General features: G+C 41.4%; 2 protein-coding genes across 2 annotated transcripts in view; both read right to left on the bottom strand.

Annotated features, from left to right (window-relative positions):
• Nucleotides 1–21324, bottom strand: part of LOC109964530 (potassium voltage-gated channel subfamily B member 1-like) — a 40397-nt gene that overhangs the window by 9802 nt on the left and 9271 nt on the right. The window lies entirely within an intron of this gene.
• Nucleotides 8773–10117, bottom strand: LOC109964531 (general transcription factor II-I repeat domain-containing protein 2B-like). Its single transcript, XM_020607902.1, has 2 exons — nt 9637–10117; nt 8773–9499 (listed from the first exon to the last, which is right to left on the bottom strand). Exons 1-2 carry the CDS (start codon nt 9698–9700, stop codon nt 8985–8987), a joined length of 579 nt encoding a protein of 192 aa, XP_020463558.1. The 5' UTR covers nt 9701–10117; the 3' UTR covers nt 8773–8984.

Here is a 21324-nt window from a genome sequence, read left to right as displayed (position 1 = left end):
CTGTGCACCGGCCCCTTACGGATCCTCCTGCAGGTGGTGGGCCCACGGGAGGACGTCCCCACGTCGCTCGTTCGGGCTAAGCCTGGCCGGGCCCCTGTGAGGGGAGGCCCAGCCACCAGGCGCTCGAATTCGAGCCCCAACCCCGGGCCTGGCTCCAGGGTGGGGCCCTGGCTGCGCCATGCCGGGCGATGTCACGGTCCTTGATTTTAATCTATTCATAAAGGGCTTTTGAACCGCTCTTAGTCTGACCCATCACCCAGGACCTGCTTGCCTTGGGAGACCCTACCAGGGACATATAGCCCCCGACAACATAGCTCCTAGGATCACTCGGGTACTCAAACCCCTCCACCACAATAAGGTGGCGGTTCAAGGAGGGGGCCACATAAGATGTGAGGAAAAAATGCAAGGAAAACATGCCAGGAGAGAGGACTGGAGGAAACACGTTATTATCAACATGGATCCTTCAATCCTTCATCTGGAGTGTACAATCGCCAAATGATTTCTGCATTAGTTCATAAAAGACTTCTACAAAGAATGCTCTTGTGTATCCTCGCCCATGCCTCCTTGCTTCTCACAGCCAATATAGGAGACTTGGAATGTCCTTGTAGGATGAAGGCGGAATGAGGACTGAGGAACGATCATATAAGAGACAAAAGAAACACCCGAGAGTAAGGGCATTTCTACTTCAGCAGCCAAATGGTTCAGCTGAAAAAGTGCATTAAAGGGCAGACAGAAAATGTAAACTCTATTAGAACCTTTTCCTGAAATAGCCTGCCTCCTGGTTTGGAACCCAAGAGACAGCCAGTGATGGATGAAAACTCTAAAATACTACCCCTCAGAGGCAGATTTCTTGCTACTGAATAAACATACCCAAGAGAATATAACAGTTCCCTTAAAAGTGAAAAAAGCCATTGTCCTTTTAAACAGTAAGAGGTACGAGTTGGATTCACAAATTTCTGTGTTTTTGAGCATATGGTGGTCAGAAAGATTATCAGAAACCTCAAACTCAGGAGTTATAGGAAAAAGAAATCATATAACGTGTGTATAGATTTAGCCACAGCATTTCAGCAAACAGAGAAGAGAGCAGAGAGGCACTGACTATTGAGCCTCTGTTCTAAAATGAGCCATCCAGTGGAAGCTGCACTCATTAGATCAAGACTAATCTGGCTTGATGCACTGGTTAACGAATCACACTGAATCCAAAAGACAGCACTGAAACTGAACCTAGGTTCATTGATGAGCTCCACCTCCCATCAAATTCTCTCTCTTACTAACCTTTTCCCTGGCCACCACGGTCGTGTGCCAGCTGGGATCAGCCAGAGAGGAGATTACAGGGATGTGATCTCACCACAGAGACAGATAGCGTGAGAGAGAGAAGTGTCTGCTGAGGACACTCAGCACTGTGACAATCTGTGACACATGGGAATGAGGTGAATCCAGTTTGAGCTTTGTAACAGATATCAATATGTTTCCTTGGTTAAGCAATGCTTGATTTCTGTTTGTGAGGGCAACACTGTTTCAAAAATAAGGAAATTGAACATCAGCATTTTTACTCAGCTGCGAGACAGCAAGAACTTTAAGACACAGATGCAGAGCTAAAGAGGGTTACCGTTAGTGCTGTGTTACCTCATTAGCTGTTAATGACAAGCACTGAGGTCATGGGGACAGCCTGCCTCACTTCCTGTTTGCATAAAGTATAAAACTGGAGATGAATCAGATCAGGATTGCTGGTGTGCACTCACTGACAACAAACACACACATATTCACTTCCAGCTCAGTAATTAGCCTGAAGCCTTCTGAGGAGGCAGAGTACTAAATATTTAATATCCTCTTGAAGTGCGAACTATCCTGTCCTGATAAAAGTGTGTGTGTGTGCTCGCTGGGCTGTGACGGACTGCAGAGAGGTAGCCTAGTTTTCATACTGCGCCACCACACAAGGTTAGTTCTGCTTCATGCCTGATCACAGGAGGGATGGACAGCAAAGGAGAGTTTCTATAGTATAAACATGCAGAGAAGGGAGTGGCCCATCAAGGTTGGGAGTGTGTAGCCAGGTTACACTCAGCAGAGAAAACTAAGTGATGTTTTTGGAGGAGAAAAGATAAAACAGAAAGGAGAGAGCAGCTGGACCAAAGTGAAGAAAGTCAGATTTATACAGTGGTGTAAGGAATGCATGAAAAAAATAAAAGAAGCACAACTTTGAGTATAAATGATGAACAAAGTCGTACTGTAGCTGCCAGAAGTCTTTGTCTGGTATTTAGGGTTTTCCCTTACGTCATGCTGTGTGAAATATTGATTCACTTCTGTTCTGTCCTTGTCGTAACTGGATTTGCCCTTTTCACCACATGAGCTGAATCAATGGAGGGATTATGTCACACGGTGATTCACTCACTTTATTTTCTGTGGGCTCGTTGAGTGTAAGATGGTATCTTTAATCCTCTTATTGTACTACTTCTTACTCTGATTTGCCAATAAATGTTTTCTGGGCCTGTGCGCTGACAGCTGACACTCCCCCTACGGAGTCTGCGTTGGCGCTGCTGTAATTCCCTATGTGGGATATGTGTTTTTGTTTTCTTATTAGAGGCTTTGGTGAAAAGGTGAATGGAACTATGCTGCCTGTAAACAATGTGGAGAATTGTTTCTTCACTGAACAAAAAGGCAGACGCCTTTTGCAGCTGTAAACACTTACTCTCAAGGGTAACAGTCATCTTCTTGGAAGGTTCTACATAGGTTCTACATTTTATGTTTGTTATTGTCAACAAATGTCTTTAAAAACAACTATGTATAAATTGGTCTCGCAGTGCTTCCTAGCGTACCTACTACTCTGTGTCTGTGGGTCTCAAACCTATTACAGGGACCAGCCTGACCACCCCATACAACATTTTCTAGATCTGCCCCTGGTAGTTTCATTCTTTAAAAAGACTGTGTTTCCTTTAGATTTTAGCAAACACTCGGTAGTGAACAATAGCACATTTCTTGGGAACTGTCATAAATAGACATCAGAATTGCAAACTCAATGTTCTAGTGAGTATTTACTACAGCAGAACTGACTCAAGATAAATTACAGTGCCCGTTTTCATCATATTGAAGGAACACATCACCATTTTCACACTGATGTGTTTTAATATGAGAGTGATGAGAAATATGAATATATACTATCACCACATTTATCCTTCAGAAACAGCCTATACATTCCACTCTACCAGTATCATGTACTGTGTGGGTCTGGTTCAGCTCTTCAGAGCTTAAAATACAATTTTGTGTTTTTGAACAATCTTTGGCTGCAAAGCATGAGTTTGTACTGGCTAACCCATCGACAGGCTACTGCTTGTTGAAAGTTTCAACCTTCTAAAACAACTGGCAACAGGCTTTTCTTACTGATACTAGAGACAGAGAAATTCAGAACAGAAATGTTGACTGACTGAATATATTTGACCATTTAAACAAATGGTCAGGACCAACAGTTACCGTATATCCTGCTCAGCCTTCGGGAAGTGAGCGAAAGGATATCAGACAGACATCATGGAGAGGTCAGCTGTCATTCACTGATGCTTTGTTTATAGTGTTTATATTTTTACTTAAATTGCATAAAGCTTCTTTGTTTTTATTTATTTTGCTACTGTGAGTTGATCAGTGTAGTAGGGTTTATGTCACTTTAATTCTGTTTTATTTTAGTAAAGCATCATTTTATTTTGTGTTTCTTAAAACACAGACGTTATGGCCTAAATAGAAAAGCCAAAAAAAATCAAAAAGCTCAAAAACTGATATGTATAAATGAGCAGTAACAACAAAAGTAGCAAGCAGTTTGTGGCGGATGCCAGGAGAGCTCCTGCTTTGAATTATTTTTCAGCAACAAAGACAACGTTAATTATTAACTACTTTACATCAGGAATAAACACATAGGTGGGCCCAAATTAACTTTCCCATATGCTTCTGAACCAGATGGGCATGAAGCATCTCCCACATTGACAAGACCTCCTGTGTCCCACACAGATGTGCCCTCCACCTCATCTGCCTCATGTCACCTTGCCTGGAAACCTTTTCTGTCCCATAGCAGGAAACCTGTGCTGTGTGCTGAGGAGGAGGCAGAGAGATGGATTACTGAGCTTGCAGCTATGCACAGGATGTGTCCTCTTGGAAGTGTGAAGGTGGTGCTAAAACGGTAAGGCATATAGCGCAGGGCGTTAGGTGTTTGTGCACTGAGCATGGATGTTTGTTCTTATATGACGTATTATTTTTATCTGAGTCCTCATGAATCCAACATGCAAAAAGTTGTTACTGGCAAAAAAGCATGATATTTTATTTGAATGGTTGGGGATGATGTGTGATTTTAATGCTAGTGTTAATCCTGTAATTGCACAGAATGTTTTGAAAGTAACATAAAAGACAACATAAATGTGTGCATGTTGGTATGTGCAACTTCTCGCTGCACTCGGGTTCATCATTTGATGCTGGCAGATGTTCTTATGGGCCAAGGATCTGTATTTTTAGAGAACATGGACATATTTTTGCTCATATGGCAGAGGAAAAAGTGAGAGGATGAAAAAAAGGAACCGAGGTGACACTGTGAAAAATAGAGGCAGAATAAGAGAGTGACAGAGTGAGGAAAGGAGATGACAGATTGCTCTCCTGTGGCTGATGTACAAACCAGCACTGTCACCCTAAGTGTCTGTACCCTCTGACAAACACCTGTGCTTTTGCCATTGGCCTTTCACCTGAGACACAAAACCTTGACTTCGAAACAGCTGGAAACACCCGTGTCATCTTTTTTCTCCTGTATGAGTGCTAGATTATTCAAAATCTTTTAAAGAATTTAAGACCAAATCTATTTCATGTGTGATATACTGCAGCTGCAGATATCACCTTCCCTTTGACTGAGTAATTTCATATAGAATAAGTCAGTTTAAACATGAAATAAAAGACTAATCCAAGATTATTATGTGATAAAATACCAGACAGGCGCTGCTCTACTGGCAGTGCAATGGAGGCTTCTAACTCCACATTATCATCATGATGTAAGACTATTGATTTCAAGCTATAAATTGTTCTCTGATCCCCAGAAATCACCCAGCAGCTGTTAACTTTTCTCCATGTGTTAGTTTTTTTTTTAAATTTGTAACATGGGTGTTAGAGTGTTTCTGCAGAGGAACTATACTTCCCTATGATGCATGTAGTATGCAGATAAGTAGAATACACCAAATGTACTGTATATAAGTATTTACCAGTTATTACCAGTTTGTTGTATGTGTATATATGTTACATACAGTATGACGAAATGTGAGGTGTGTGATCTGGGTGAAGTAGAATGTGAGTCCCATTTTCTTTTATATGTAAGCCTTTAAAAAGCATTATATGTTTTGTAATGTAAGTCCACGCAGGCTTTGCATAGTTATGTGTATGACAAAATAATACAGTAAAAAAATTAAATGTATTCATAAAGATAAATAAAATCACTTATGCTATATATATTCTACTGTATTTTTGCTGCGAGCGCCTTCAGTAGGCCTACATGGCTGAGGCCTACTAACAAAACACCTGTGATCCTGAGGTGTACGGTTCTGATATACCGCGCGTGGGTCTGAAATGCAGTTCATCGTCACTACTCGTGGCTTACAGCACAATCACACCTCCCCTCAGTGAGGACACATCAGCTGAAAATGACAAGTACTAAAAATTTGGCTTTGTTCTTGATACTTGTTTGATGCAGACTGGAACTCCAGCTGTATCTTGTTGCCATGGTCTTTGCTTACTCTAAAACTAGCAGCAGTGTTGGCAGGCAAATGAAAAACAGGACAAAATATATCATGCTGAATCACTGCCAAATCTGAGAGTCCATTTGGCAGCATAGTGCATAATAAAACCCTTGTTTCTTTTCCATCTTTTATTATAGGTATGCTGGTGTGTTCATTACACAAGAGGATACCAGAAAGCTACCAGGTTTTGATGGTGTAATTAATTTGTCAATTTGTCAAGTGAGCCCACAATTAATTGCAAATAAAGGATGTAATCAATACCAGGAAATGAGTGGTAAGACACTATTAGCTTTAAGGCAGGTTATGAGCAGGATGCAAACAGAGGTCAGGAGATTACATGAGGAAAAAGAAGTTAATGACCTCTGTCAGAGAAAGTGATTCCTGAGAATGAATGAATGAAAGCAAATGATTAAGTCACTTTGTACACTCGACACCATTCAGATGAAAAGGAATATCTCTTTTCTGTGATATGCTTATTTAATCACCCACCATCTCCATGGCTACAAAGTGCAAACCTTCATCACATGGTTTCTTCTTGGAACTGAAGTCTAATGCAAGCACGCCAGCACACACAGATCTGGTGTCGTATGACAGCTAATTAACGTTCCCTAATTTTCCTGTCTCCTGTGACCTCCCTCTGTAATACAGTGGCTCTGTGCGGTGTTTACCATAAAGATCACCTGTCACTGGGTTCCTGTGACACTACTGGATGTCAGCACCGAGTGAAGAGAGTTTCCTGGGCTGCTCACTGTGAACACCACCTGAAACAGGAGAGGCCTAGCTGCTGCTCTTGGTCCTACATAGTGCCATATCAATTGGACACTACAGTTTCAGTGCTGGACATTTGGTGACATTCAACACAAGCATTTAAAGGAATACTCTGAGAATTTTAGGATTTTGGACTTACTTTCTTGTCTAGAGTTAGATGAGATATGATCATCATGCCAATCCATTAAATATGAAGGTACAGTCAGGAGACAGTTAGCTTAGATTAGCATAATGACTTAAAACAGAGGGAACCAGCTAGCCTGGCTCTGTCAACAGGTAAGAATAAAAATAAACACTGAGCTCAAAACAAAGGTGGATTTCCATCCATCTGTTTGTTTCTCTCTCTCTCTCTGACTGGGCACAATACTGTTTTTGTTAAATGTCTACTGCCCAGAAATGTACAAAAAAAGATTTTGCACACCCAAGTCATTAAGATAGTTCAGCCATTTGCTCAGAGAAGGCTTAGCTGAAACATCTGTCTCTGGATTATAAACACACTGAGAACTGAATAGAAGGAACTCTGAACGATTTAGATGTGCAAAGCCTGTTTTTTGTGGCAGACTCAACAAAATAGATATAACCTATTAATTGATGAGCTTTAGAGGTGCTGATAGGCCTATGGACAAAGCCAAGCTGTTTCTGCTGTTACCAGTGTTTATGCTAAGCTCGCAGGCTGCTGGCTGTAGCTTCATATTTAAAGTACAGTATATGTGTAAGAGTGATATCAGTCTTCTCATAACATTTTCAAAAATGTCAGACTGCATCTTTAATATGATGGTTAACAACATTATCCGCCCTTTAATACATTGTCAGTTGAGAGCTGAAGTTACACTGCTAGATGGAAGCAGTGGTTTGCTGCACTCCAGCAGTGTCAGCTAAGGTACTGTATGTCTTCTCTGACAGTTCCATTATTGCACCAGAGAAGCTCTGGTCTGTCACGTCTCACCTCGCTGTATGTTCCTGTGAAATTGCTAATACATCAAAACTAAAATGATCTTAACTGGTCCCACTGAGGCAGAACCGCCTCTCAGTGTAGCTATGACAACAAATTCACCAGGTTGCAATTATAGAAAGTGCTGCGCCACCAGATGCTGGGCAGAATCTAGTTCCTTCTTCACCATCTCCTTCATGGTGACTTTACATTTTTCTTAGTGCATGTCTCTGTCATAATCTCTGCTGTCTGAGCATGAAGATATTCTGTTTAAGATGTGAATGATTAGCAAATGGCTAGTTGCAACACCTCATGGCAAATGCAGCTGTGCTTTATTCAACACCATCAGCTTCCTCTGTGTAAATCTGTAATGAGAAAAACAGAATGCTCAGAGACACAACCGGCCCAGAGTCGTGTTTCAAAGCATCCATGCATCAGCACCTCCCTTGGAGAATTAAGCATCCAGCTGACGCAGCACTAGATATTCAAACACACTGTACCAGAATGCCTAGATTCTTCCAAATCTTACTTTTCTTGACCTACTCTTCTATTACGTGCATGCTGAGTAGTCAAGTTAAACTTTACACATAACAAATCAATCTTACAAAAACTCCTCTTACACACTTAATACCAATGCTCAAACATAAAACGTAACATAAACCATCTACTTTTCATTCTGTCGAAATGAAACACCTACTGTGAGCCAGTTTCCTCTTAAATGATTCAGTAGGAATGGATGGACAGAACAAGCAACCCACTGACTGACCACCAAAGACCACAGTTCTCTCTTTGTGTTTGTCCATACACTATCTCCTACATTAGCATCACATCACTAAATGTCTCCCTGCCCAGCATATTTCTGTGGAACTCTGGAGGTCACAGCCCTCTGAGACACACGTTCATCCTCAGCAGAAAAGTGAGGTCAGAGATACATAATGTAGAAAGAGACCAAGAGGAAAAGCTGTCTGAAGTGTAGGGTACAGTGTATAATGTATGCAGTTGAAATGTACAGGCACTAAAAGCACCCCAAGGCAACAAGCAGAAAAGAAACTTTAGCAGAGACTCATTTTCTTTAACACCCTCAATGAAATGTTATAACGAAGTTGTAAAATAATGATCAACTACAGAAACAGAGTAATAAAGCACAGTAAGTTTTCGGTCCTCCACCAAGAAAGGGAGAAAGAAAAGAAGCAGAGTCTGACATTTAAAATGGGAACAGTTTAGAGGGATCTAACCTTTAAAAGATGACATTCATTCTGAGCTTAGAGCAGGGGTGCCCAAACATTTCCCCTCGGAGGGCCAAAATGAAAATGTGTTACTGGGCTGAGGGCCGGGTGGGCGGTGGCGGCGGCGGCAGCGGGGGGGTTTCCTGGTGCACTTTCTGATTGAAATGTGTTTATTATAAAGGTATTTAACATTTCACTCTTTGTACAAAGAACAGGAAGCAAATACAAAGCAAATAAATCTTTATTTAGCCACAAATTATGTCCATATACATGTCCTTATGAACAGCAAACAGCAGCAGTTTGACACTATTAGTGAGACACATGAAGCTGGTCTTTGGCTTTGACCAGCCTCTCAATGTCAGGCTGAAGCTGACTAACTGAGAGGGTGAGAACGTCCTGCAGGTGTAGATCAGTCAGAGTGCTTCTGAGCCTGGTTTTGTTAAGGTTCATTACACTGAAAGTCTGTTCACAAATGTAGGTGCTGCCAAACAGAGATAACATCACCTGTGCATGCTTCCTAATGTTTGGGTACCTTTCTGGTGAGACGTGTGTGTAGAAGTCCTTCAGTTTCAGTGACATGAATTTATTCCTCAGCTCTGAATCGCACTGAAACTCAATCAGCTCCATCTGAATGTGATCAGGGACACAGTCCACACTTGTGCTGAAGGGTTGGGAAAACAGCTCCATGTCACCTGAATTCTTCCTGAAGTCCTGAAAGCGCATTTCAAACTCCAGGTCTAGGTTGCTGACAAGTGTTGCATATTCAGACAGTTTCTGTTGTACCAGGTTTACCTCTCTCAGACTGGGGAAGTGAGCCAGGTTTCCTGAAAAGAAGTAAAAAGTAATTAATAATTATCAATGCAATAAATATTGCAATTTTCACTCACTAGTAATGTCATATTCCACATATCATACAACTGACAGTTCTGTTCCTCTGCATCACATGATCACATTAACTCACCTGCTGACAGATGTCGACACAGTAGCTGCAGTTTTCTCTGAAAGGCCTTTATGTCGTCAAACATCTCCGTAATAATTAGCTGAGAGGCTGATCTGGGAGAAAGCTCTTGCCTGAGCGGGACACACTAGCTTTGCAGCCGTGGATAAGCATTCTTTAACAAAGTCCCCTGTAGAAAATGAACGTCCACTCCTGGCAATTAGAGCTGAAATCTCACAGCTGGCCTGTGTTGCGCTTTCCTGGGCTGACGAGGGTCGTGTGAGCGTGTTTTGTTGTGAGCGAAGTTTAGCTAACAACTCTCGGGTCTTTGTCTTCCGTGCCTCACCTTTGAACCTTGAGAATGCTGCATGCCTCGTTTCATAGTGCCGGCGGATATTGTACTCTTTTAGCACAGCGACAGACTGACCGCAAATTAAGCAGACCGCCTTAGAATTAATATCCGTAAAAAAATATTCTTCCTCCCAGGTTCGTTTAAGATGCCTAGTTTGGCCCGCAGGCCCCACTTTGGGCACCCCTGGCTTAGAGGCATGGGACACAAAATAAAACATTCATTACAAGAAACTTTGTGATGGAGCTTTTCAGTACAGGGTAAAAAAGAAGAAGAGAGCAGGATAGGAGTATGCTGCATACAATACAGTAAACTACAGTGAAATTCAGGGGTCTCTCAGTCATGCTGTAAAAGGAGTGGACAGAGATTGTCATGATGCCTAGATGACACAACATATGGCAAATGCAGGCAGCTGCTTGCGACCTGTGTGACTCGCTGAACCAGGGTTTGCACATGATGATCTTAAAAAGAAGAAGAGAGCAGGATAGGAGTTTGCACATGATGATCTGAAGCAGGGCTAGGTCCATCAGTTAAGTATCATGCTGTAACTACAGTGGAGGAAAGAAAACAATCTTCCAGTAGCCTCTTCATTTCTGTCTCTCACATATACAGTACATATAAAGGTTAACATTTACATGCCAGGCATTCATAAAAACAGGACACACAAAACAGAGACCAGTGAACATGTGATCACACGCTGAGGATTTCTGGGTACGCTGAGGGGAGAGTTCAGCAAACTCAGGCATCAGGGAGCCAGTGTTGATGTTTGATTTGAATAAACCAGTGCATGAGCAGCATCAGTTCTAAACATCACAGAAAGTGTATTTGACAGCCTGCTTCCTCATCTGTGTCTGAAGCCCATGTTCAGTCCCACTTACAATAATGTTAAAAAAACTTGATACCAGTCCTGATTGATACTTGTATCTATCTATAGTGAAATGTTCATTAAAGTTTTGACAAATTGAAATTAAAATTACTCTGTTTCAGGAGTTTCTTGATCCAAATACTGGATCAAGTCCTGGTTCCTAAGTATTAAGTTTAAAAGCTTAAATTATTGATGTGAATAAAAGAATATATGGGAGCTGAACAACACACTCTCAGAACTACACAACAAAATGTGTACAGGGTTCATAAACACAGTTCTGTAGTGTATACTACAATCACTGCTATAGCTACAAGGCAAGTTTAAGTACTCAGAGTTTATTTGTACAGCCCCGAATAATAGTTAATGGTTTCAAAGGGGCTTCAAAGTGCCCATTTCATGGAAGCAATAATGGATAAAACATTCGCATCATGCTCAAAACCTTAACTACAGCCAAGAAAAGCCAAGTCAAAAGTGTGTGTGGAAAAAAAATGGATCAACTTTGAAAGCAGTCACAGATAGTCAAGTTTCCAGGACATACTTTTCTTTTAACACAAATATAATACTAATATACTACTCTTTTTTTACAGTTTTTGCATGGCCACAAATGTTGTGTATATTCCTAAGAGCAGAAGATGAGTTTGTATAGATGACAGAGACAAGAATGATCCAGTCTCACTTTTAGTGAGCTCCTGGTGGGCCAGTATTCATATTTACAGCCAATATAAAGATATTAAATAGAAGTTGTATATCTGGGTTAGTGGCTGTAATTGTGTAATTATTTGATCCCTGTGTCCAGTCTAAATCTTGTCTTCGTAATACTGTCGGAATGAGAAATGACTGCAGATCATTAGCAGCTAGCACAGAACCAGAACTGCCTGTAGTACACTGCTGATTTCCAGTCTGGAAGGGCTGAGTTTCCCAACTCTATAAAGTTGGAGTGATAGTGACTATGATTTGCAAGAGGAACAAAACTCTAAATTATGGAAGGATGTGTATAATGCTGCTGTCATCCCCACGATCCTGAAGCTGAGACAGCAGACAGACTCACAGACACACTTGTTTCTGGGAAGATTTGTGGAGGTGCAGTCAATCAAGTTTTAAAAATAAAAAACACAATAGCCTCATAATGTGTGGACTCAATTAAACGTTCCAAGCATGAAGCTGAAGTAGAGAGCTACAAACACATGTCAGATTAGTGACATGATGCTCCACACGTTGCCTATATCCATCTGACCTGTTGTAAACTGGCCGACAGTCAAGAATGATGGCCCAGCAAATCACTGCCATACATGGAGAGCCTTTACTGTGCTTTCCTCAAGACACCATTTTGTGTGTTAATCTACCTAATCTAAGCTCACTTCCATTTTCTCACCACACACAGACCCTGTTAACAATCAGCCCTTACTTTAGGTTGAGTAAACAGCGCTTTTCTGCCTGTTCAATGGGCAGCCACAGTGCTCCCTGTATGAAAGAGATCAGTCAGGGAGCTATTTTAATTTGCAGCTGTTATCCTTCCCATTACTAATCTGCCTGCTAGTGCAGCTGGTGCCCTGCCCACCAACAACTGCATTGGCTGATGTGTTAAAGAGAGACTGCAGGGTGTTCTGGTTCTTACAGAGAGCATCCCTCCATGATTCTGCAGGAATCAATAAAGTGATGCATTCACATTTCTGTTCCTCTTGGGACATTGATTTAAAGTGGAGTCAGATTTCTTCTTAAATGAAGGCCCCTTCTAGCTAGGACAGTTTTAACCTACAGAGCCATGAGTAGTGAAATTGTGGGTAGCAACAGGCCTACTCTTAACACACAGCTATATTTCTCTGTAGCCATTTAACTTCTTCCTTTTGTTATTCCCAAATCAGTTCATTCATCTCCCTCTCTTTTCATGCTAAACTCCAAACCAGTGCAATTGCTTCAAATTTTGTGGGTAGACTTAAATCTCTGAATTTAATGTTTGTTTTCATTCTTCTCAATGACACTTGCAAAGCAGTCCTACGTTCCTCAGCTGCACCACCGCTCAGTTACTCTTCTTTACATATCCCAGTTAAACAACTTCATGTCACAAGTAACCAAATTAAATAATCTTTATTAAAGTTGGGCTGTCCTATTTGAACTATGAACCTTAGTGTGTAGATCTTTAACTAATGGACAAGGGATGTCCCGATAACTATGTAAGTGGTTTTGGTGTCTCTGTCACCCCTGTTTCACGTCAGACTCTCTGTGACCCACTGCATAATAAACACAAAAAAATGCCCAAAACATATCCTTGATTTTATCCTTGTTACATCTTGTATGATCCTCATTACATAAACATTTTCCATTTCTGAAATACATTTGTCTTTCAACACTGCAGCATAACAACTTACCAGACCTCTTCTCTGAGTGTACAATCGTTTCTGTAAGCACTATTGCTATTGGACTCAGAGGTCATGTGATGATTAGAAAGGAAATCCCTAGAGATTTGGCAACGCTGTTGTTGGCATTAGAGCCAAGGTTTCCATGGGAGAGCCCCCTGGGATTTCTGCCTAACAATGATCTTGATCTGGGCAGCGTGTTGATGAAGAGGCTCTAATAGGAAGCTTTCTTGTCTCGTTCTCTCAAAGCCCTGTCCAGCTGCAAACATACTGCGCTGACCAGCTGTCTTGCAAATAGACATAATAAGATAAAAACTTACTTGGACATGTTGCTTCATCACCAAATGACTGAGGCCATATGTCAGTGTGTAGTACAACTCCTATAACTTACATAATATAAAACACATGGCACTGTAGCTTCTAATCTGTTATTTATTCCATTACTGATTGAATAAGATTTGGCTGCATAATTGTCAATAGTGCTCATGCTTTGTTGTGTACTTTTTCTTGTCTATTGTTTGTCTTTGCACAAGTTGGTTTGTTCACCCAAAAATACAAACAAAACCTGAATATAACAGGGGGGAAGAAAGATAATAATATAATCTGAGAAGCTGTAATGAGACAATTTTATCAAACTTTGACTTAAAAAATTACTGAAGGGACATGGTGCTTATCAAAATTGCAGGTTTTTTCGCCTGTCACTTAACCATCTGATTGATTTATAAATAATTTCAGCTCTACAATCAGTTAATAGATTTGTTCATCCAACAGCCTCAGGTCCGACTCATGGGATGTTCATACAGTCAGACTTCCCGAACTGTCCCAGTTGAGTGTATGTCTGTTCTCAAGCGAGCTGCATCTAGAACCACAAATGTGTTAAAGTAATGGCAAGGGAGTCAAGTTTCCCACAGATCACTAACCCTTTCAATTTTCATAATGCTGCTCAGTTTACGCAGGACCTGTCTACTCTCAGCTTCTGCTCTTCTGGGAGGTGGAGCTGCCTGAGGTAGTTTGAGAGGTCGGGGTCAAATTCATAATGAGCCAGATAATAGATTTCCAATTATTTTGAGCCTACAGCAGCACATACATCTCATGTGGCCATGACTTGTGCTAGTAGTGTTCATTACCATGTAAACTAAGCATGTAGGTCTTACAACAAACTGGAAAAAGAAAGACAGAGTAGTGGTGTGCACGTTGCTGATATTAATAGCACTGCTTAAGAGTGTTCACGTCAGGGCTCTATGCCCATTCGCCTTCCATAACTTTGTAACCTTCAACATGTGACCCACATTTTGTCCTCTCCTTTCCTTTCCTTCCTGTTCCACCCCAATGTACATGCATATACATCTCTGTGGCCTATATCTCACATCAGGCAAAGATAAGGTGATGTGCTCGTGGCTAGTGTCTGGTAGGTGGAGAAGGGCATGAGAGAAATGAGAGCGGTGAGTAGGCTGAGGCTCTGGCAGTAGAGTGGGGAGAACAGGGACTCCTGGGACTGCTGCCTGGAGATTAGTGGGATAGTGAGTGAAACTCACACAATCCACCCACTCTGCACTGACAGACTAGCAGCTACACTGGTTCTGAGTCTACAGTAGCACAGTACAGTATACCGAGGACAGCATTAAAACCTGTTTTACCGAGATACACTGGCATGTGGAAGTCTTTCAATGTGCTGAGCGGCCACAGGGTTTCAGGTGAGTTACCTGAGGAGGTGTACAGTCTCCTCAGAGACCTCCTCTGTGGTGTCATCCTGGAAAACAGAGTCATGTTGCACTAAGATGATCTCTAGGGCCTCATATGCTCTATACTCCGCTAACCAAAGCACCTCTCCTGTATGTAATTATGATAAATTAACATTAGTTCCATCTCAGCCAGTCCCATCAATATCAGGATACAAACACCACAGAGATGTGACCTTTAATTCTCTATCACATCACCATATGTTCACTTTGGATTCTAGACTTTTGTTCTTCTCCCTTAAATGTCTCTACATCACTCCACGGGTGACTGATGTGCCTGGTGAGGCATCTGTTTTCCCATTTGCATCCCGACATGGCAACTTAAACTTTCCGACCTGAAGGATAAAACACAGCTGATTGACAGCAGAGCCCAGATGTGCTTTGCTGACACTTCTACAACAGAAATAGTAGCTGCAATTCTTTGCTGTGTTGACCCAGAAAAGCTTTTCTTTTCCACATCATCTCCCTCTCTTCCATTGTCTCTTCAGAAAAGTATGATAAATGCACACACCCACATACGGTATATACTGTTAATACAGTACACACAAGCATTTGTAGAGTGTAGCGTATCACAACAGGTCTCCTAATCTGTCTGTGTAATTTCATTTTTAGTATGGAATCTTAATGTAGAGAATTTGAAATATATGTCTGCAGGTGAAGAGGTTATTGTGAGTTCTATCCTTGCACTGTATGATACCTGATGTTATCTGCAGTAAAACTTGCAGACACTGAGTGCACAGCAGCAGATTGATATCACTCTACCTAATATGTGCTTTTTCAGAATGAAGCTGGAACCAGCAACCAGTTAGTTTAGTTTAACTTTAGGAATGAAAACAGGGGGGAGGCAGGTAACCTAGCCATGTCTGGACATAACAAAACCAACCTCCAAGCACCTCTAAAGCACATTCATTATTATAAACAGTATATTTTAATTGTTGTAAAGTTGTCAGAGAACCACCACAGGCCTGAGGAAGTCATGGTATGTAACCCCTGTGTAAAACTGCAACTTCAGTTTTTTGTATGGATGAAACAAACAAGATATAATGTGTTAGTATGATCAGTGAGCTGCAGAGGTGTGGACAGGTGGCTTTTGTTTTTTTTAAATGGAGCCTGGATAGGGGATTTCCTCAGTTTCCAGTCTTTTTTGCTAATCTTAGCAGCAGCTTTATACAGTATTTATTGTATTTACACTGATCAGCCATAACATTATGACCACTCATCTAATACTGTGCACACATAATTTACAGTGGCAGTTGGTTGGCACTCATGTCACTCTGCAGCTCACTGTGCATCTTCTCTGAATCAGTTTACTTCTATAGTTACACTGTCGGGAAGAGCACAAATGTGTCGACCATTCAGTGAAAAACATATGTGAAAAGAGAGAAAACTGTGGTCGTGAGGACAAGTTAGAGATTGTTTAGACACATTCAACAGGCGTCCATGACCCTGTGGTTGGTTCACTGTCTGTCCTTCCTTAGACACTGTTGGTAGGTACTAACCACTGCAGACCAAGAACACCCACCAAGACCTGCAGTGTGGGAGATGCTCTGACCCAGTCATCAGCCACCACAGTTTGGTCCTTGCCAAAGTCAGTCACATCCTTACACTTGTCTGTTTTTCCTGCTTCCATCACATCAACTTCAAGGACTGATAGTTCACTTGCTGCCTAATATACCCCACATACTGACAGGTGCCACTGTAATGAGATAGTGTTATTCACTTCACCTGTCAGTGGTCATAATGTTACGTCTGATTGGTGTAAATCACAGTGGTGTCTATATTGTTGTCTACCTCTCATAAGCATATTTTCCAAAATGTAGAACTCTTTCTTTAAATTTGAAAATGTAAAACAAATAGATCTATTTAATTGCATTTCTGTGTTTGCCTTTAAATAAATGTTAAATTATCTGACAACAGTGAGTATGCACTGTAAAACCACAGCCTTCTTACCACTGCTGTCACCACAGACACTCTGCTATCACATCAATCAGTTATGTGCCAGTCTGTCTCATATTAAACCTCATTCTCTCTCGCTCCCTCACACTTACTCCCCCTTTGTATAAAAGAACACCTCTCCTGTACCTTCTACTGATTTACAAAAGAAATATACTTGTGACAGTCGAGAAACTAGATGACAGTAGTCCAGTGAAAAGCCTTCAGACCACCACAAGCAATCAACTAAATTACAACGTCAGTGTGTCTGTTCAAGGATATTGTATGCGTGTGCATGTGCTACATGTAGAGAATGAGTGGGGAAAAAAACAGACTAAAGTAGAAAACATGTTTGAAGGAAAGCCAGAGACCGAATGGGACAATGTACAAGTTAGTGCAAGCATGTGTGTGTGTGTATGACAGCATATTTATTTATAGAAGCCCCTTGGGGGAGGAGTGCCATTACAGCACTAAGGTAGAAAACCTGGTGGTGTTGTACTGGATGACACACTAGGGTGGCTTCATCACTTCTCACAGGCTCTGGCTCATTAGGATCAGCAACGCTTTGTTTAATATTAACAACCACACCTCTTCTGCATTGTCATTCTAAATCTCTTTGTGTAAACACCCTTAAAGAACAACTCTCCTCCAGCTCCTCAGCTGTGGAAAATACCTCGATGTTACAGCTTCCTCTCTAAATTCATGCTGGTGTTTTTGTTTTTTACACAAAATTTATGAAGTATCAAAGAGAAATACTTTGTGTTTTTCATGTTCTAAGTTGGAAATGATTGTCTTGGTTTGAATAAGTTTTTCTGTTGTTGATCCAGTAATCTAACTAGACTCCCCATGACACTTTCTCTGTCACTGCATTGGTTCTGGTAACACACACACTGGTCCCTTAGTCATCCCTAATGCGACAGCTGCTCTCTTTTCGGTCCAGACTGGTGAACAGAGAGGTAAGAAGATCACAGCAAAGCAAAAACAGGATCTTATCTCCCTGTGCTAATTGATCAACATATGACTGTTATTACAGGTGGGGACATGAGGAAACCTCTCACCACACTCCCAGACAAGCCAGTCTGACATCAAGATCTGGATTATCTCTATAAACCACTCCAGGACTTGCTTCAGAAACCCAGCATCTTAAACTCTGTGTGAGGGCACCAATCACATGACTGAACCTAAAACTTTCTTCTGTGTACGTGAATGCACACATCTCATTTTGAATGCAAATGATGAGATTTAAACAGCTTGTGTGTTTGCTTTGCACTCTATTTGCTAAAGAGCAGACGGTACTGAATGAGACATGTCTGGAGAACAATGCATCTCTCTCACCCATCTGCCTCTATTCTTGTTGACATTTTAATCAGTGACATGATGTGAGCAGCCTCCATTTTTCCTCTTTTTATGTATATCAGTTCATTTAGGAATGGCTTTTGTGTCATGTTGATAAATTCACTGGAAAATAAAAGGTCTGCCTTGTTTACTGTACCGTCATAGCTATGTGTATCACCAGCATTAGTGGAGCTGAGGGGTGGGCCCCCTGGCCACCCTCAGAGTCTGATAATGTATGGTTCATTATTTAACAGAACAGGGGGGTTTAATTTACTTTTTACATGTATTTCAAATGTGCCACCAATCTCTGAGTCTGTGCCCCAGCCGAGCCACCTCGTCCAAAATTCTCTAGCTCTGCCCCTGTTCACTAGCATCTATCAAAACGATGGAAAGTATATGCTCACCACAACTGCAACGTGACACTTTAGCTAAGACACTTTAACCTGTCTACCACAGCAGGTGTGATACCCCACAGCGAGAGACTGGAAGTGACCTTGTGTTTTTTGAATCCTGTTGTTGAGTGTTTGTCTATGGAGCTTCAGGTGTTGGGTTCTGTATCAAATTCAGGTAATTACTGTTCCTCAGTCTGGTAGCTGCTGTGAATGGCAGCACACACATGGACTTACTCCTTCCTTCATAGAGACAAGGGACTTCAAATACAACAAATCCAATAAAATGTTGAGGGCTTGCGTTTGTTGCGGTTTGAACATCTACGGCTGTCACACACTGCTCGGTTTGTAGCTGTAGAAAGGCTTTTGGTATCATTTGTTTTGTTGTACAAACATCAGTGCAGCATAGATACCGCCATCATTTCAGAACAAACTTTTTTTTTTTTACTTACTTTTAACCAAGGACCTCTTAGCATGATAGAGACACATGACAATACTTTACTTATTAGAGTCTAATGGACCTAGAAGGAAGAAACAATGATCTGAACAGGTGTGGTGAAACTTATCCGCTCTGGTGTATCGGGTCTCCTGTAGGCTGTAGGAAGCCTGACCATTATTCAAGAGATACACTCTGCTCATTAATAAACTATTACAGTCATTACAGTGTATTTAGTTGTATTTTCCAAATAAATCATGCTCAGTCATTCAGAAACAGCTTTCTGAAGAGATTCTATGCACGATAAGTGGTATCACACATCACTAGCTGAGCTTTCCCCTTCAACCATCTCAAATAGCCAAATTATATAATGGAACAGAGACTACAGTAGGAGTGGACATACTGTAAGTCTAAGTCTAGTGATATCATTTGAGCCCTCACACTCTAGCCAAACACATTACTATGCCATTTCTTTGTGTGTCTTTCCTTTTTACTTGACAGCTAAGTGACACTAGATGAGGCGTCCTTGACAAAGGTAGCTGGTTGCACAAATCGAGCCTTTGTTGTGCTTTCTCCAGCTGATCACAAGCAGGTAAAGCACATGTAGCACTTAGTTAGTAAGTCAAACAAGCAACATTAGAGAGCATGGAAAGAAGAATCTGTGAAAGGTCATAGGTAAATTACGTAGTTTGAGGCTTCACAGAAAATATATCTGCTGTCAGGAAATGTACTGAACTGACCACAAGCTTTTCACTGCATTATTCAGTCCTGCCTGTCAGTGCTGGGCGATCAGCTGGAAGATAACCTTTTCAGTGACAGCCTGTGTGATAAAAACCTTGGTGTGGTGTGCATCTGTAGCTTAAGAAGTAGCATGCAATAACTCTGGGTTCTAATGCCCAGCTCTCAGGAAACGTCTGTTTCCACATCACTCCTTCAGTGATGTTCTCTTGCTGACAGGCCCCTCTGAATAATAAATGGTGTTCTACAGAAAAGTAGACACCCCCCCGTAAATGACCTCTTACCTTTGTAAATATCAGTATCAGTGAAGACCTCAACCTCAACAACCCAGTTACAGTTGCTTACATTCCTTCCAGTTGTGGGAGGAACACAAGAAAAGTCAGATAAGGCATTGTACTAAAAATAATGTACTGTATGGGTTGTGCACGTCTGACATGCAAAGATACTATGCAGTAGGAATCTGTGTATGTCTCTGCCTCCGTGTATCGCATGCAGTATTGACCCAGCTGGCTGGTGTGATAAGCTAGTGTAGCATATTGAAACAACAGGGGCAGTGGAGGGCTTCGAGGCCTGCTTCCTGCTTCAAACTGAAACTAATAGAAAGCAGCCACCCTTATATTGGTGAAATAAATTCATATATGAATTATTTGTCATTTGTTATTTCCATCTGCTGAAATCACAGTGCCTGAATTTGGCAATGGTTTCCAGGAAAAACCTTAAACCTGCATTAACTGATTTTGGAGCCACCTGAAGTCAGTGGAAAATATCTGACTGATGTTACTGCATAAGTTGATATGAACTTGTTAGCAAATATTTGTCTACTTACACATCCAGCAGATACAGAGCAACATTAACGCATCCACTCGAGTGAACAGGTTGACAGGAAGTTCAGTAGTTACTCTTCTTTTAGCTCTGTTTTTGGTCTCCACCAACTCTTGAGAAAAATATCTGGTTCTTTAGCTGCTACATGTTTCACTTTGCTAAACTTTGTTTGCCTATTTGGTGCTGAGCAGGTAGTGTACAGTGGGGTTCTCAAAGCTTCTTTACTGAAAACCACTGCCTCTTGAAAGATGATAATGAGTACAGTCTTACTAGATGAAACAAAAACAAGAAGCTGAAAGATGCTATAACATTTTGCAGAGCTTAGGGAACTACAGAGTAGAGTGATAATTATCTGCCATGGAACTTATTTGATAAACCTTTATTTATTCAGGGTAGGTCCACTGAGAGGCCCCCTCTGTTCTTCAGGGGTGCCCTGTTCACATTCACATGGTTACACGTTCACACCTGGAAGCCGCCCAGTACAACCTCAGACTGACCTGTGACAGCTGGGCAACTCCACTTTAGCAGCTGGAGTTAAGGGCACCACAGTGGTGTTAATGGGGGCTGCTTTGTCACCTGTCCCACTCAGATTTAATCCTGCCAGTCCAGTGACCGAACCGGCAACCTTCCGGTCACAAGCTCACTTTTCTAAACTTTAGTTTTGGTTTTTCTTGTATTAAAACATGTGGAGAATTTCTTGATCCTACTGTATATATCCTGCTTCCCCATGCATGGAGGTCTACTTGAAATCAC

The sequence above is a fragment of the Monopterus albus genome, unplaced genomic scaffold (assembly GCF_001952655.1).
Source record: "Monopterus albus unplaced genomic scaffold, M_albus_1.0 scaffold89.1, whole genome shotgun sequence".
In the NCBI taxonomy this organism is placed as follows: Eukaryota; Metazoa; Chordata; class Actinopteri; order Synbranchiformes; family Synbranchidae; genus Monopterus; species Monopterus albus.
The sequence above is the reverse complement of the archived record's forward strand: the minus strand, read 5'-3'. Positions and strand labels throughout refer to the sequence as shown.

Bases quoted from the DNA above. Each gene is read 5' to 3' on its own strand.
- LOC109964531 (XM_020607902.1), bottom strand. From the start codon at position 9,700: ATGTTTGACGACATAAAGGCCTTTCAGAGAAAACTGCAGCTACTGTGT. The intron at 9,500-9,636 runs GTGAGTTAATGT...ACTTCTTTTCAG, and splicing joins GTGTCGACATCTGTCAGCAG to GAAACCTGGCTCACTTCCCC.